The sequence below is a fragment of the Emydura macquarii genome, unplaced genomic scaffold (assembly GCF_026122565.2).
Source record: "Emydura macquarii macquarii isolate MOO-44397 ecotype Brisbane River unplaced genomic scaffold, CSIRO-AGI_Emac_v2 contig_318, whole genome shotgun sequence".
Classification (NCBI taxonomy): Eukaryota; Metazoa; Chordata; order Testudines; family Chelidae; genus Emydura; species Emydura macquarii.
This window is the reverse complement of record NW_027130455.1, coordinates 2,669,625-2,687,637: the sequence shown is the minus strand read 5'-3', so window position 1 is coordinate 2,687,637 and position 18,013 is coordinate 2,669,625. Positions and strand designations below refer to the sequence as shown.

Sequence of the window (18,013 nt, the reverse complement as noted above, 5' to 3'; positions counted from 1 at the left end):
TATGAAGTAGTGAATGGGGGTTTATTACAGATAATTCCTATTTGGGTTACTGTGGTTAGCAATCAGCATACATAAATACAGTAGTTTTAGTAGGGCTAGTTACTCAGCCCCCTGACTTGGTTGCGTCCCTCTACCAACACAATACCCACATTGCTCAGGTGTGATTCAAGCTGTGTGTAATGATACTTCTAAAACACTGCTGATAAAGCATTTCCTAAAGACCAAATTTCTCTCCTTCAAAGCTTCATTTATATAATTATACAAGGGCAAATAATTCAATAGGGTATTTTGGCCCAGAATACATACTAGTGGTACTAAAATGGTTAATCCTTGGCAATTCTTCTTTGTCCTAGATGCCTGTATCCCTATAGGTCCCCTAAAATGAACATCTCCACTGACAGTGAAACCTCCACCCATTCCACTGTCAGTGTGTTTGAAGACCCCTTTGTCCATCAATGTTTTGTTTCCCTTTTCCTTTATAGCCCTCGCAGTCCAAACAATTTCTTAAAGAAATGTGCATGTGTAAATGTATCATACTGCATATTCCACAAAGCCCCCAAATAGTCACATATCATCCAGCTAGCACAGAGTTCCCAACCCATCATATTTTTCTGAAAAAAAAGGACATTTGTATGATCTGCCTTTCTCAAAATGGTGGGAATAACTAAACAAAGGGCATCAGCATTTGACTGCTTGGGTCTGAAAACATAATACAAAGTATATAGAACCTTTTCTACACAAGCATCACAACGTCTTTCAGGCAAGTAATCACTGCGGACAGTTCCATAGAGGTAGCCGTGTTAATCTGAATATAGCAAAAACAATGAGAGTCCTGTAGCACTTTAAAGACTAACAAATGTAATTTCTGCAGACATAAGCCTTTGTGGGCTGTAACCCACTTCGTCAGATGTAAGGAATAGAAATCAAATAGGGGGTATATATATACATCTAAGGGTAAAGGAACAACAATGGGGAAGCAAAGTCCATTCAGGTAGAGTAGTTGAGGCCTAATCACAACCATTGATTAGGAGGTGAGAATGTATGAGCAGTGACAATTACTTCTTGTAATGAGACAGATTCTTTACTCACTACCCAGCTGACTTAATTATATACTGGAGCATTTATGAACATTCATGTAAGTGGGCATGGGCGGTTGGTATTAAAGGCAGGGGAAGGCTGAGCCTCCCCTGAGGGGCCATGGTGAGAAGGCAGAAGATTTATGGTCCCTGCGGGTTCCACTCAGCCTCCCGGGAACCTATCTGCATGGAGCATATAAAGCTCAGCACGCCAGGTATGCAGGCAGCATGAGACTGCCTCCAGCTTTCTAACTTCTCTTCTCCGCTCTCAGTTTCATTTTCACTTCACTCTCTGCCTGTCCTTGCCTACCTGGCTGGGCTCCGGCAGTGCTACAGTCTGAATCTGCTCTCAGCCTACCCGCCCCTAATCTGAGTCCCGTCCCCCTCCTCCCCCGCCCCCCCCCACAGATTTGCAGTGTGACATTGGACCACCAGATCATGACCAACTCTCCAGCATATAATGATGCAAACAAGGGGCACTCTCAGTTCACTGCACCATGCACCATGCTATGGAAAGACAAGGAGACATCTATCCCTCCAGGAGATGAAAGAGACCATCTTTAGTTACTAACAAATCCCCTCTGGACTATGTCTAGCTCCCAAACGTTGTCAGGGCAACATTTCACACATCCTAGCATGTATCTTTGTTCTGAGCACTATAACTATGAAACTTTAATGTCACAAGTGCAATTTAGGAGTTTGGAAAAATGTATCAGTCTAACCCTAATTGTACCATAAATTAAAGAAAAGAATATTAATATTTATTTATTTTATAAATCACTCTCTGGGTAATAATTTCAGTGACAATCATGAGGAGAATAATGGTTACAAATGCCTTGAGGGTAGTCTGGAACATAGATAGTGGTTAAGAAAAATGATATTCAGTGCTGTTTGCAAATCACATATGTTTCATTGTATTACCAAATACTCCACTTAAAGTAGCAATATTATCTAACTTATCTAATAGCTGTCTGTAATATATTTTTTCTCTGAGGGACCCTGAAATCTAAGTATTGATATCAACCTTGACAAGTCTAATTTTAATGATCTAAAAGAACGGGGCTTTTACTACTTCCTTTGAGACTTTCCCACAATTTAATAGATCTCACCCTGTAAGAATTTTTTCCTAATATTCATCTTAAATTTTCTTTTGTTTCCCTCCTGGCTATTTTAAACATCTCAATCTCTCACACACACACACACACACACACACACACACACACACACACACACACACACACACACACACACACACACACACACACACACACACACACACACACACACACACGCCATATATATATTTGAAATTTAAGATCGTAATCAGTTAAATAAAATATTTTTTCCAAATCTTCCTTTTCTTATTTCCATCTCATTTAATCCTGTTTTCATTTGTACTACCCAAAATAATACTCTTGACTGCATCTACCCTTTTAGATAGATAACTCTTGTACTCTAAGTTGCTAAGGCTCTGAATCAGTAAATTACTTCAGCACATACTCAATATAATCATGTGAGTAGTCTCATTGACTTCAATATGACTTATGTAAGGCCACAGACACTGGTAGCAAACCCTAAGATTTTGAATATCAAATTGATAAAAACTTGTCAAAACAGTTAAGACCACTAGGTGGCATTTATAGAGCTACATATATAACCCTTAAAGAACTGAAAATAATTATGGCTTGGGATGGTGAAAGCTAAGGTGTTTTCAGACTAGAATTTGTATACTAAACCCTAAACACTAGTGAGACAACTGTTGTGAAAAAAGGCAAATGTCATTCTGGTGTGTGGTACAGCGGTAATTATTCCACACTACTCAGGACTCACCCAGAGTACTGTGTCCAGTTTTGGGCAGCATACCTGAGGAAAGATGTGAACAAATTGGAGCGATTCCAGAGTAGAACAGCAGAACTCAGAAGAGATTTGGAAAACATGACCTATGAGGAAAGGTTGAAAGAACTGAATATCTTTAATCTGGAGAAGAGTGTGGTGGAAGGGAGAAATAACAGTCTGTAAATATGTGAGAGCGTGTTATAAAGAGGATGGTGATCCCTTGTTCTATACAAGGGTAGGACAAGAAATAATCAGCTGAGTTTGCAGCAAGGGAGATTTAGGTTGGATATTAGGCAAGGTAAGCTCTGGAAGAGATTACTTAGGGAGGTTGTGGAATCCCGGTCATTGGAGATTTTTGAGAACAGGTTAGACAAACACCTGTCATGGAAGGTCTAGGTATATTGAGTCCTGTCGCATCACTGGGGGGAGATGGACTATGTGACCTCTTGGGTCCCTTCCAGCTCTCCATTGCTATGACCTGTACCAATACTTCCCAATACTTTCTTCTCGTTTTGAACTGTTGCTTCCCATACTCTGCATCTGTTCTGTGCATAAACAGAGTAACAGGGACCCACAGGATCTGTGCTACACCTCAGCTTTTAAACAGTCCCTTGGAGAAACTCCTTCAGTGTGCCAAACCTCCAAGGGGTCCCACTCTTCCTTAAAGGTAGGTCTTGCGGCCACAGTGCCTCCGAGATGGAGCTTCTAGACTCCAGCGGTCCTGTTTCACACCAAGCAAGTCCGACTGAGATAGACCCCTGGGCAGAGACGTTTTCACTCTTCAGGGACCAATGTACCACAACAAGTATTTGCAGGGAGACCAAGCAGCCTTTTCAAAACAGAATAGGATTTATTAGTCGAGTGAACACAGGATCCGGAAGTCTTTAGGTTAGCACAGAGAAGCAAAAGTTAAGACATCATTTATCCTGGCCAAGAAAGTGCTCCATCCAGCCAACATGCCATGATATCCATTTTTGGATCTCTTCCTGTGACTCTTTGTCAGTTCCAGAGGAGAGCTCTGTGTCTCTCTGAAAGCCAGTTCTTATCCCAGCCACCTGACACCTCTCACTTTGTTGTTCTCCTTCTGCAGACCCCTGCTAAGTTCACAAGTTCCTCCTGATGGAATTGCAGTCCTGACCTTGGGGATCTTATTGTCTTTTCAGATCATCCATTAATATCGGTCTGTTTCAGCCAGTTCTTTAATGACCCATTCGTACCATTCCAGACAGCTACATGACCCTACAACCTCTATCTCCTGCTCTACCCCAAGAGTAGATTTAACCCTTCTGCAACCACTGGCTAGAAATGCAAAGTACAGAGGGAAACTGAGGCACACATCATAATCATAAAAATATTACAGAAAATTCCCACTTTGTTACACAGGGAATTTGCCAGTCCAGCTGCATACAACAGCACCAAATTCACTAAATATATTTAAGACACAAGTTAGCCTTCCATTCTTCCTTTGCTTCCTATCTATGCTTATGAGTCTAATGTATCATAGTATGTACAATTAATGTGTCACAATATGTTTCTTTTGGGAGAATTCTTCAGCCCTCTCGCCTTAAAAACTATTTTCCCAGGCAGGACTGATCTTTATAGTTATTTTCCTGCAGAAACACTGCCAGACCCATCCACTGCTCAGGAAAGACCTATAGAAAGAGATGGATCTTGCATCACGCCTAGAAGAAGCAAGATTCAGGTTTGTCCTGGTTTCTGATGGCAGCTGAGTCCCTCTCCCCTGAGAACACATTGTCTCCCATCCTAAGATATTTGTACCTGGGGACGTTAGGCACAGCTTCCCCTCAGTCACAGCTCTTCCAGTGTGGTGGAAAGGTAGAGGCATTTCCTAAGATAAATAGGCTCAGTGAGAGACTGAAAAATAGGGATCATAGACCAGGATTTCGAAATGAACCCATGAATTGAAACAAAGAGCAAGTAGAGAGTGTAGAGCATTGGTGTGACATGTTCCTGTACGTCCTTCTTACCTAACAACTGGGCCACTGCACAGAGAACATCTGTGTGGCCTTCATTGCCAGCAGGTAGCAGCAGACCATCCTGGAAGTGATCACAGTGTGGATCTAAGAGGAGAGGGTTCAGTCTCCAGGACATCTGTAAAAGAGGGACAAGGGGTCTCTGGTTTTTGGAAAGCCCAAAGGCAGTAAAGAGTCCAGAAGGACTAACCACTAATCTGGCCACTACCATGGCAACCAGTGGGGAAATGCACTCACAGGCACAGATTTTCTCAGTCACAGCTTCCTCAAAATGTTTTTTCCTTCTCACAAACATTATGTCTGTGTTATTTGAGCTGAGCCTGAGCCAACTGTTTTGTAACTCACATTCCAGTTTCGTTCAAACACTGGGGTTGCTGGGGAAAGACACAGTAATGTATATGCTCAGTGAGAATATGATGAGCAAAGTATTATTTGTTATTGATGGTATTGTAGCCTATAACATCTCAAGATCTCTCTGCTTGGTCTAACCGCCCTGTTGGACATGTTTCATAGCCATGAAAAGAGTGTTCAGCTGTGCAATCAGCCAGATGTGTGACAGATCTGAATCCTGACTGGAAATAACCTAAAAAGCTAATGGAAAACAGGTGCTGATGGAGCTTCTGAAGAAGCAGACTGGTAGTTGGAGATGTTTCCTCTGAGGGAATGTTCCTTGAGTGCTGATATGAATGTCACATTTTTGGAGGTGTCCAGTAAACAAAGAGAGCCCACCTCTACCTCATTCACTCATCCTATCTTTTCAAATCTCATGAAAACATACCTTTTCCCCCTTGCTTACTCCTTTTTATGTCTCCCTCCCTCTGTTTTTTATCTTTATGCAAAAAATATGATGAAACTAGTTGTATTGTCCTGAATTTTAGCTATTTTTCTTCTTAGATGTGATTTTGACTATACTGATAATTTGGGGATCAAGTAGTGAACACTCTGAACCGTTTAAGGGACTCTTTGTTCTGATTGCTTAAATGCAGAGCTTGCAGTTTCCTTTGCTATTGGGAAAACTAACCACAGGACACATGAATTATGACGTGGCTGAGAAGTTATTGCACATGTACTGGAACAACAAATTGTGGTGGTGACATTTTCCTGTTTGTATAAAGTAAATATGTGGGAAAGGGAAAAAACAAATAAGCTTCAGATGAAATTAAAATGAAGTGTGGAATAATATGATGGTAAATGTCCACTGTGCGTACAAACACAGCTTTCTGGGGTACATGTTACAGTGGGAAAGCTGGTGTCAAAGAGGCAGTTACTTGCATAAAAGCATTAGCCAATCAGCTATTAATGGACTGTGGTCCCTTTGAAACACAATAGGAAATGAGACATTTCTTGTCACAAGTTTTTTCAAATGAGATCTTCATCCCACAATTATTACTCTGTCAAAGCTCCCATTGAAATCAGTGAGTTTGAACAAAATTGACTGCAACATGGGAAAAAAGTAAGGAAATTCGTAACATTTATGAAAATGTTCAGTTTTCCTCTGCAAATCCAAAATTGAAGCCAGCCCCACCCTAGAGATTGAGGCATGTGTAACCAACCATGCAACTACAGTATAAGAAATACACAGGCAGTATTTTCCCTTAAGTATATGGAATTATATTTTCGTAATGATGCTTAGCTGAGATACCTGTGCTAGTGCTATAATTTAAGGCTGAATCCTGTAGTTCATGCACAGTGAAATCAACGGAAATTGTGTCCATTAAGGACCTCAAGAGGTAAGCAAAGAAAAGTAACAAAAGGGGCCATTAACATTATTGAATAAAAAAGTCACATTTTTACACCAATTTGATTGCCACTCCACTGTGTATGTAAAAAGTACATTACATTAGGAAATTTTGTGATCTCTATACTAATTTAATAAGTCACTTTCTCCACAGTACCATGGTATAATCTCCTTTAAAAAATATTGGTTAAAATAAACATTAAATATGACCTGCCAAAGAAATAAATGACCTTTGTTTTTTTTTTGCCATATAAAATGTCTGAAAGGTATATGTGGAGGGGATTTCTTGTTTTCACATGTCTGTTCCACCCTATCTTTCTTTCTAGACTCTGTAGTCACCTATCAGTAGGAATATGGCAGCACAAGATTTGGGAGGAACTTTCAGGACTTCTTTATACATGATAAAGAAGAAGAAGAAAAGGGCACCCACTTATCTTTTCCTTTGCAAAAAACCTGTGAACATATTCCACGTGTATTGTTTAACAGAAAATATCTGCGTGTCAGGAAATGTAAGGAATATATGTAACTATTGAAGATAAATTCTCATTTAGACAAAGGATTTATTTAGGTAACCAAACAGTGTTTCAGCTGGGAATGAAATGGGCTACAGTATAGATTCATTACAATCATTTGTGCTCTTACCTGAAGAGAGGGGAACCTTACCTAAATTCTGTGGGATGTGGAATAATTTCCTTTCTAGCGTAATGATTTTATTGCAGTTAAAAACATTGTTTTATTAAACAGCCAAGGTAGAATGCAGTGTCAGATAGTAAGCTCGAGTGTTGACTGACTTGACCGCTTCTGTAAACATGCCATAAAACCGTGTCCTTAGATACTCTTTAATGGAATTGTGATAGAGATGAGTCAAAGCAGTGATTGGAAACATAGGAGTTGGCTGAGTCATTTTATATATCCCACCGACCTCCAGTACAGTCTGCATTTCTACTGAGAATGTCATCATCATTCTGGGTGTGCTAAGAATCAGAAAGGATACCTTCAGACAATTGTGTCATTGGGCAATGGTAATGAAAGGCTACAATGACCTCCTGCCAGGAAGTGCCTATTTCATAGTCTAGGAAGCTGGAAGCCCCCACGAGTTTGTTCTCCCACAAAATTGGGGGTGGCTAGCAAACATTTTCTATTTCAAACCATTTATAATTTAAACTGCATTAGTGACCTGCATCTAATCAGCATGGTTCAAGTTGTGTTCCTTTGGTTCTTGAATTTACATTTTCACTGTCACAAAACTGAAATGTCTGACTTGACACATTGCTCCGGTGTACTCTTGAGCGCACTAGAGTCTAGGGACTGTTGAATTTTTATCTCATTTTTAGATGCAATTGGCCAACTGGTGTAATTCAGTGTAGCTCTATTGGCTACAATGAGACTAGTATAAGAAGAGAAGTATTAAATTCTGTGGAGCTTCACAAAACAGGAGAAAGAAACATTGCAGCCCTGATTGGCCCTACATTAGTTCAGATGACCAGATAGTAAACAAGTCAATGGGAATGGAGGAGCCACACTTTCATCCCAATATTATTTATTATTATTATATTTTATTTACAGTAGTGCCATGAGGTCCCTGGTAGGGATCAAGGCCCCGCTGCACACAGCAGCGTGTACACATATAGTAAAAAGAAACTCCTTGTTCCAAAGACGCAGCATGTGGCTGAAACAAAGGTGACAATGGGGTAGAAGGAGGACAAGCCAATCTCAGTGCAAGCATGTTTTCACATAGACTAGCTGTGCACACAATACAACTTGCTGATTGGCAGTGTTCTGTAGGCATTATTGCAGAAGGGTGTCTTAAGGAAATGTATGAACGGAGGTCAGGGTAGTGACTTTATAGATTTTTGTAGTGATTTGTTCCATGCACAAGGGGCAGCATGAGAAGTATTTGAGTTAGAAGGAGACTAATGGGTGGGAAAGGCTGGCATTGTTGGCGGTGCAAAGATTTGCACATGGTAAGATAATAGATTTATTGAACAGAACAGGGCTAAATTGTGAATGGACGTAATGTTCCTTGAAGATTATAGTTGATGTAAGATAGAGGGGTGACATGGTTGAAGCAACACACCAGGAGGGCGATTCTTAATTGCTATGGGTGGGTGAAGGCTGCGCCAATCAAGGCCAAAGAGGAGACGATGACAGGAGTTAAGACACAAGATGATAAGGGCCTGGGTCAAAGCCTTGTCAATATGGAGAGAATGAGACTTGATCTTGAAGGTGTTATGAAGGAAAAATTGAAAAAAAGTGGATATATAATTTAAAAATATATTCAGTGTATTCATGTCAAGTCCTTCAGACCTTTTCTGTTTTACAAACCTGAAGTTTCTTGAACAGATGAAGCAGACAATAGTTAATACCATGTATAAAACTTTATTGCCAAGATAGTGGGAAGTCCATTCAGAGTATAAAGCAATAAAATACACATGAATATGTTACACTTGGTTATGAAAAGAAATCAAAGACTGTACCTCAGCTTTGACTGTTGGACATACCGTAAATATGAACAATACCAAAAATTAAGAAATGTAGACGTTCATGAAAAACTAGCCCTGTTGTCTTTCCAATATACTAGGTGCTTCAGTGTCACAGTGATGGGTGATTTTATAGAAAGCTAGCTAGCTAGAATTTCTCAAGTTGCATACAGTGACATTTAATTTTAACAGTTAAACCAGCTGTTGCTCTTCAGCACACGAATAACTCTGTTAGCATTAGGATCAAACTCCCATTGATTTGATCCATGGAAAAAGTAGAAGAACCCTAGAAATAAAAAGTAAGTTGAATGATTATATTGTACAAGACATCTGTAACTCCGTTTCAACAAATAATACTGGAGACAATAGCAAAATAATATCTTCCATATGCACAGAAAAGCTCTTGTTAATTTCTGCTCTTAGAAAGGTAATAGTAATCATGACACTAATAATATTTTTAATCCTTCTGAAATTTACAACAATGCAAATCTTCCACTTGAAAGTTCATTCCACTTACCGTTATGCTGGAAAACAGCATCAACTTTCTTGCCAATTCCTGGAAAATCATCTCTTATCTGTCTTGGATAACCCTTTTCCATGGATTGACTGCTTTCATCATACCTGAATGACATAACAAGGTAGAATGGATCTGCAAGAACTTAAACTCTAATCCTGCAATGGCTTAAGCACATGGTTAACTTTATCCACTGTGAGTAGTCCAATTGACTTCCTTGGGGCTACTCACATTGCACCAAGTTAAGCAGATGCAGCATCTCAGACTAGATGATCACAGTGGTCCTTTCTAACTTTAGAACCTATCTACCCTTTGCAGGAGTGTGGCCTTGTGTTTAATGTGGGAGCAAATTCTTTGTTGGTGACAGAGCTCCATTGAAATGTCTGGCTGGAAGCTGAAGAGAAACGAATTCAAATTAGAAACAAGGCACAAGGTTTTAACAGTGAGGGTGATTAGCCATTGGAATAAATTGCCAAGGGAAGTGGTGGATACTCCATCTCTTGGTGTCTTTAAGTCAAAACTGGATGACTTTCTAAAAGATGTACTTTAGTTAAACAGGAGTTAGTGTTCTCAATGCAGGGGTAAATGGGTGAAATTTAATGACCTGTTATACAGGAGGTAATATTAGATGATCTAATGATCTGTCTTGGCCTGAAAAGCTGTAGATTACCAAATGGAGGCACTAAATTTGGCATTTAAGCATTGCCCTTTGTTTGTAACCTGGCAGCACACTCAGTTTTGACATTTAGAGGAGGGGGACTCTCTTTGCTGACCTATATAGTCAAATTAAGGTCAATTCTGCTGGACCCAGAAGGCCTGAAGGATAGTTAATACAATGCCAGATTGACTCTAGCAGGTGAAAGGAGGAATAAATGGTTCTTTGAATGTTCAGAAATGACTAGGAGAACTCCCTGATGAAATAAAAAGAAAATAATTTGTTTTAATTGTCATTTGATATGAGATATTTTCTGGAGGAAGCCTGTGGATCTGAAATAATTACTGTTTTATTACTACATTTAAAAACTCTGTATCGTAGCTTGTAATGTGCCTTTGCCCTGTTACCAGGTCAGTAGAATAGCATTATTCTATAGAATAGAATATGTTATTGCAAGGATTCTTTCCAAAAACAATAAATACAAAGGATAGGAAACCACAGACAACTATAAATCCAGCTAACGTTGTGTGGCTGCTGTGAATCATCAGACTAAGGAAATACACAATGATGATAAAGCATCTTTGACTCACACCATGCTCCTATTTATTGCAGTGATCTCTGAGCAATGGCCAACTCTGCCTAATGGGTCACTCACATGACTAGTTTATTACCTGTCTAATCTCTGTTTCTTATTTCCCTTGTATTTGGGTGCCAAGAGGCACACCTGTGAGTTAGGTGAGCAGAATTTAGCTTAAATGTATTGCAAATCCAGTACAAAGTAGCTAAATAATGGAGAGTTAAGGACAGTTAGTTTCATTCTAGTCCACTGGTTTCAGATGAGTTTGTACTTAGCATGGCTAAGCTGTGCCTCCACTGCCCCTACACAGCTATTTATACTCATACTAGCTCAATGAGAGTGTACATTAGCAGGGGAATCGCATGTGCACCCTGTAGTCTAGACATAGCCCTACTGTTAGTCAATTTACTGTTATCTGAACAGAAGTTAGAGTGGGTAAAGTTCTGTTAGATCAGGGGTGTCAAACATACGGCTTGCGGGCCGCATCCGGCCCACAAACCTTTTTGATCTGGCCCGCGTCCGGCCAATTTTTTTGAGACGTGCTGCCGCCCAAAATGAGGGCATTGTCACTTAAAGAGATTTCTCTTCCTACGGCATTGCCGGTTTAAGAGTCCGTGAAATGTCTTAAAGCATCGATGCCGGACGCAGAGAAATTCCTTAAAGCGGCAATGCACTCAGTCTGGCAAGACGGTCCCCGCAAAATCCCGCCGTCGAAAAGGGCTGATGCCGCGCCACCGAAAAGGGGAAGATGGCCCGAATTTTTCGGCGGAGGGTATTGCATGGCTCCTGTGAAGTGCAGTTTATGAGAATTTGGCCCGTCACCATCAGCGAGTTTGACACCCCTGTCTTAGATCATCCAATCCATCTCCCTGCCAATGGAGAATTGCTTTGAACAGTACATTTTCTAGTTTTTTGTCCACTTTACTTGTAAAAGTCCCAAGTGTTGAGGCTGCTACCATTTCCGTTGAATATTCTTATTGTCTTGTACAGTGCACCAAAGAAATCTACATGCAGAGTGCTGTATAACAGACCTGTTAAACAGTTCTTTGAAAGAGAAGCAAAGGTGTATTCTTCTCTCAGTTCAGAAGTCATTTAAACAAATACTTTCCTTGAAAATTAAAATATATTCCTTAATAGTTTCCTAGATGTCTAAATATTTAAAAGGACAAATCTTATCTTTAAATTCACATGTGTAGGTTGCATGGAAGTCAATCAGAAGGCAGAAGTTTTAGCTGTTGATCTTACCTCCAGTACTTGTTACCTACAAAAAAATCTGTTTTTCCTGTATTTTTATTAGAAACAGCTGCATCAATTTTCTTAACACTGCTTGGGAAACCGAACATGTTGATGTTCTTAGGATAACCTGGGAGCACCTGATACCCACTGATAACCCAGAAATTATTGCCTGTTAACAACAACAACAAAAACATTTGTTATGTTTCACCAGTGGTTTCTGACAAGCTAAACACACACAAGTACATTTGCTTAGTGGAAGATACACATCGGCCTGCACAGTAGCAGAATTCAGGAAATCCCATGTAAGGAAGCCCAGTTTAAATTTCCTGTAATTATTCATTCTATACAGGTCTAGTCTTTACACTAGGCACTTACATCAGTATAACTATGTCTGAGAGATGTAGCTATAGTGACCTAACTCCCCGTGTAGACAGTGCTAGGCTGACAGAAGAATTCTTACATCAACCTTGCTCCCATCTCTTGAGGAGATGGATTACTACACTGATGGGAGAACCCCTCCTATTGGAGTAGGTAGCAAGTACATTGAGGCACTACACACCCCTGGCTTTCCTCCCACATCCTCCCAAAAATTATATGTAAGAAGAATTTAAGGAAAATCATACATACTTTACCTTTGAAAAATAGAATCTGATCTTTAATATTTTCATAAACAGCTTGAATACCAGATGGCAGAGAAGGCCAGAATGTAGAAATTAATTCTAGTTCAACTTCTGAATTATCAGGATAGACCCGCCATATGTGCCTGATTTAAATATGATACAATTTTCAAAGTAAATAATAAACCCATATATATTTTTGTATATTCATAAGACTATAAAGAGTGATGAGATTTACAACCTCTTTCTTGTCAATGGAATCTAGCTGGATACTGCGTGCATTCTATTAACCAGTCAATGATTTCACCAGGCTAGGAAGGAAAACACTGGCCACACTGGGAAAATTTTTTTTGTCTCTTGCTGCAGTCAAATATCCAAATGTATCAGCTACTTCTGGAAATCCTTTTTGTTAACTGACCGGCCAACCCCTGGTGTTGACTGACTCAGGATATAAGATAGGACTAGATGAGGGATTTAGATAGCTCCTCTGCTAGAGTCTAACAAAAGAAAGAACGAGCTAGAGGATCCAGGACACACAAAATAACAGGCTGATTCTGATCTACTAACCTATGAGACCTCACTGACTGTGGGGCTTGTACAGATGTAACTGAGAACTGAATTGTGGCCCAGCGAGATGTTGCGGAATATAACCATTTCTTTTTAAAATGATGATAGCAATACTTATCTCACAACTCAATGTGACTATTTGCTTATTTTGGAATTAGTCATAGACCTTTGCTGGGCCTGAGATATTCTCTGGGAAAAACAAGGCAATTCTTGCCAGAGGACTCGCTTCACCTCTAGTGTAAATGTAGATGAGTTTGTAAAAAACCCCAGCTTCTCTGTTAACAATAATACATCTCTTTTTTTCCATGGGTTATTAATTCTGAAATTTGTCTATCTATCTTTCAGTCCAGCTGTCTATGGAGCTGATCACTGGGGTATGCTGTTGCATTCAGTCATTAAGAAACAATGTAAAAGAAACATCCAGACAGAGGTTAATGTTATTTGAAAAGGGATTGGGTTTACCTGTCTTTAAAAAACATGATTTCTCTGCGGAGTTTAGTGATAGCATCGAAAGACACCATAGGGTCACAGGTTTTAGGTGATGATGGTCTGGCTGGCTCAACCGGTGGGTTAGGTGAGGGTCCTAGGGGAAGCAATTTAAAAAGAATATATCAAAATGCGTAGGGATAGTCATATGTTTCACACACAGAGAGGCATTACTGAAATATAATTAGTTAAAAATTATTTCACTTTGTTTGAGAGATTGTTTGGTTTGAGGGTTTTTTGAGGTGATGAATTCTACTCACCGTAAATGGCTTGAATGCCATTAATGTCATCCCGGGAGAGCGGGGATTCAGTGGGGTTGACGTAGGCATAATTTGGGAACATCAAGGCTCCATGTTCAGTGGAATGGGAGAGACCCAGTGCATGGCCAAACTCATGAGCAGCAACAAGAAACAAGTTGAACCCTAAAAAAGCATAGGTGTAAGACAGCTTAGAAATATTTGTGTCTACAGGCCTGCAATTGGGAAATCCAGCATACAGCTCCACACACAAGTGTTACATAGCATCTTAGTGGTTCTGAGCATCTTAGTGGTTCTGCATCCATCACAGCATATACCTCAAACCACTGGTGCTAAGACATCGTATGAGACATATTATATAACAAGGCAGTGTTCTTCCAGAGTCAAGAAGGGAATGGCTGTTTGGCTCTTTGTCTCTGTTATCTATTGAAACTAGATGAGTTGAGTGAGTAGTTAGCTGGAAGTGAGCGTGGGAGCAGCTTTGAGGAATTGCCAGGAAAAGCTTTCCAATTTACCTACCTCTCATTGTATGATGATTCAGATCTAGTAATAGCAGGAGGGCTAGAACAAGAGGAATGCCCATATGCATACCCGAGGCACTAAATTGTTGTTCTTGTGGGGCTCCCTTCCCTGCACACCTGATACATGCAGTTTGGGCAGGAAATATCCAAAGAAAAATATAGTGTTGATTGGATGTTTTTTCTTTTATAAATAGATTTTTTTCTAGGTCAATGGTTTATTTAAAATAACCCCCAAATCATAGAATCATAGAATATTAGAGTTGGAAGGGACCTCAGGAGGTCATCTAGTCCAACCCCCTGCTCAAAGCAGGACTAACCTCTGCTCTATCATCCCAACCAGGGCTTTGTCAAGCCGCAGCTTAAAAACCTCTAAGGATGGAGATTCCACCACCTCCCTAGGTAACCCATTCCAGTGCTTCACCACCCTCCTAGTAAAAAACTTTTTCCTAATGTCCAACCTAGACCTCCCTCCCTGCAACTTGAGACCGTTGCTCCTTGTTCTGTCATCTGCCACCACCGAGAACAGCCTAGCCCCATCCTCCCTAGAACCCCCTTTCAGGTAGTTAAAGGCCGCTATCAAATAAAACACATCAGACAAAGGTGGCTCACGTTCCACTCTGATTTAATCTGTCAGCTCAACAAAGAGGAAAAATTAATTTTTTTCAAACAGTTACCTAGATACTTACAGTTATCCATGTAGTATCTGAGTACCTCATGGACGTTATTGGATTTAGCTTCACAAACCCCTTGTGAGGTAAGGAAGAATTACTATTTGTCCTTATTATTTGTCCTTGACAGATGAAAAACTATGTCAAGTGTCAAGTGATGTGAGTGTGTCAAGTGTCCAGAGATGTGAAGTGACTTGATCAAGATCACAAGTACGTGGGAGAGTAGTGAATTGAACCTAGATCTCCTGAGCATGTCTGGATGGAAAACAATTCCATTTTGCAAACAAAATGTGAGGTTAGGACATTTCTTTCTGTTCCATTGAGGAATGAAACCAAGACTTTTAAAACATTTTCATTGAGGCGGGGGGGGGGGGGGGGGAGGGAGGGAGAGAGAGAGCGTACGCATGCCACCTTTGAATATTCAATAGCCCAGTGGTTTGGGCACTCACCTAGACATGAGAGACCTGGATTCAAGTCCCTGCTGTGCTTGATGTGGAACATGAGAAAAGGACTAGGATATTGTATTGGAACCAGGGGATTAATGTGAGTTCCCCCAGAGGATTCTGGGAGTTTGACCCCTCTCACAATTTCCCATGGCTCCCCAGGGAATTCAAAAGGCTTTTTGAAATACCCCAGAAGCCATTACTTGAGAGAGCTGTGCTGGACTCTGTGTGATAGGTACTGCGGAAATGGACTACCGCTCTAGTGTGGACATGGGGCAAAACTGCAATAGCCCTATTGCTACAGCATTAGCAAAGACACACCGTACTGTTGGTGCTTAAGACAGTGCTATCCCATTAACACAACGGTACAAGAGACCTTCTTGACCTACCAACAGAGCCGTCTGTCCAGTGTTCGTCTTCATCAAAGTGGACATCCCCCCCAATACCATTGCCAGGTGGAAAGGCGTGGCCAAGAACACCAAGGGGTCCATCAAAATAACGAGGGCAGCGACCATGAGCTAAACAGGAATTTGTTGAAAACAATTAGAGCTTCATATCATTGCTATAGGCAGCTCTATAAATTCATGTCACCATTAGCATACAGGTATTACAGTACCTCCAGTCCCAAAAGCAATCATTATATCTGCTGTCCCTTTATAAATCCTAATGAAAGTCAGTGGGGACACAGTGCTCCACACTTTAAATGCCTTCTGGATTTCTTTATCCACATCAGCTTGTGACATATCTGGAGTGTAGTTCACAATTCTGTAGGAATAAAGAAAAATGCATATGCTGTAATAATAATATATATGGTTTGTGTAGGGAATTTATCTAGTCCTGACAGCATGATGAACTAGAAGATACAAAAAGAGGCCTGACCTACAATCCTTGAGCATTCAAAACTCACATTGGCTTCTGTGTGCCAGGAATGTGATAACTTGTCTTTTCCATCTCTAATATGTTTATTACTATATATGATAGAACATTATCTTATCTCTTAAAGAGCTGTTCTACTCTGTCAAAATGGCTGTTGTTCAACAGATCTTCTATGTAGGCATACTGAAATTCTTATCTGCTGACTTTGATGGCAGTATTAAGTTGCCATTGATGACACCATTTGAAGACAATAGGGGTGTAAAAAGTGCAAGTGAGCTTCGAATCTGGCCTACAGAATCTTTACCAGAAATTATGTCCAAGAGGTAAAGCACTCAGCTAGACTTTCTGCCCAGGGTGCATTCGCATGACTGGCAGTTAGGGTGTAAAAAACCCTGTTGTGTTAACTGAGCACACTTGCTATGGGATTTTAAAAGGAACTAAATAAGGACACTCACAAGATAACTTTAGAGCTACTTTTCAGATGAGAACCACATTTTAAACATAAGAAAAAAATTACATAGATATTACCTGTATGTCAGTTTGGTTTTTTTCCATCCAGGGAGAATCACACCATACTGTCCAACATCAGGAACTCCACACCTGGGCTTCTGCATCACTTCCAAAGTCTCAGCATCTGCCTTCCCGGTCACTTCCAACCCAAAAAAGTCTTGCATTTTTTTAATTTTTTCAACCATCGGGCTAGTGCTCCTTCTCCATGCTAAATGCTCTGGATCTGGTTGAAGCTCATAAAATTTCTGTAGATACTCCTGTCAATAAATAAATAAATAAATTCTACAACCCTTTTTTTTTTTTTTTAAAGATCTTAAAAAAATTACCTTAGGACCACTATAATTTGTACACTATGCTTTCATTACCTTTGGTTTCCATGTGCTCCAGCAACTGTTTTTCTTAGGAATCTAAGAAAGATTCTACATAGAGACAGACAATTCCCGCTCAAGCTGATTTTATCTCTTTTAGCAAAAATGTGGGTAAAACAGCTGTGCAGGGTTGTTCAGGGAATCCTCATGAGATAAAAACATCTTGACCAGTTCAAACATGCAGATGCTTTAAAAACTAAAATGAAAGGGCTCAGCACATCTTAGATTCAGAAAATGGTTACCTGTACAAGCTGCATATTTTCTTCTTCATTGTCTTTTTCTGGAAGCACGGGAAAAGCATAAGAAAATGCCACATACAACAACAGCAAAAATGGAAGGCTCTTCATTCTTATACTCATTTCTGTTTTAGCATAACAGGAATCAGGCTCTACTTTCAGTATACATATCTTTCAAGCTTCCCACTTATGTGGTTAATAGGGTGTTTCTTAATGGCAGCTGTAGAATGACTCACAGTTTATCATGCTCCAATTAGCAACAGATATCATATAACACAATTTGGGGTGACACAATACAAGTTAACTAAAGTCATCTGATTTTGCAATCATTTGAAGACAGTAAAAACTGGAAGTGATT

General features: G+C 40.0%; 1 protein-coding gene across 1 annotated transcript; it reads right to left on the bottom strand.

The window, feature by feature from the left end:
* Positions 1 to 9,016: 9,016 nt before the first annotated feature.
* On the bottom strand, positions 9,017 to 17,778 carry LOC137165737 (matrix metalloproteinase-27-like). The gene is made up of 10 exons (XM_067567147.1): positions 17,662 to 17,778; positions 17,070 to 17,308; positions 16,282 to 16,430; positions 16,055 to 16,183; positions 14,037 to 14,198; positions 13,753 to 13,873; positions 12,739 to 12,869; positions 12,116 to 12,275; positions 9,642 to 9,745; positions 9,017 to 9,410 (listed from the first exon to the last, which is right to left on the bottom strand). Exons 1-10 carry the CDS (start codon positions 17,776 to 17,778, stop codon positions 9,310 to 9,312), a joined length of 1,413 nt encoding a protein of 470 aa, XP_067423248.1. The 3' UTR covers positions 9,017 to 9,309.
* Positions 17,779 to 18,013: the final 235 nt, after the last annotated feature.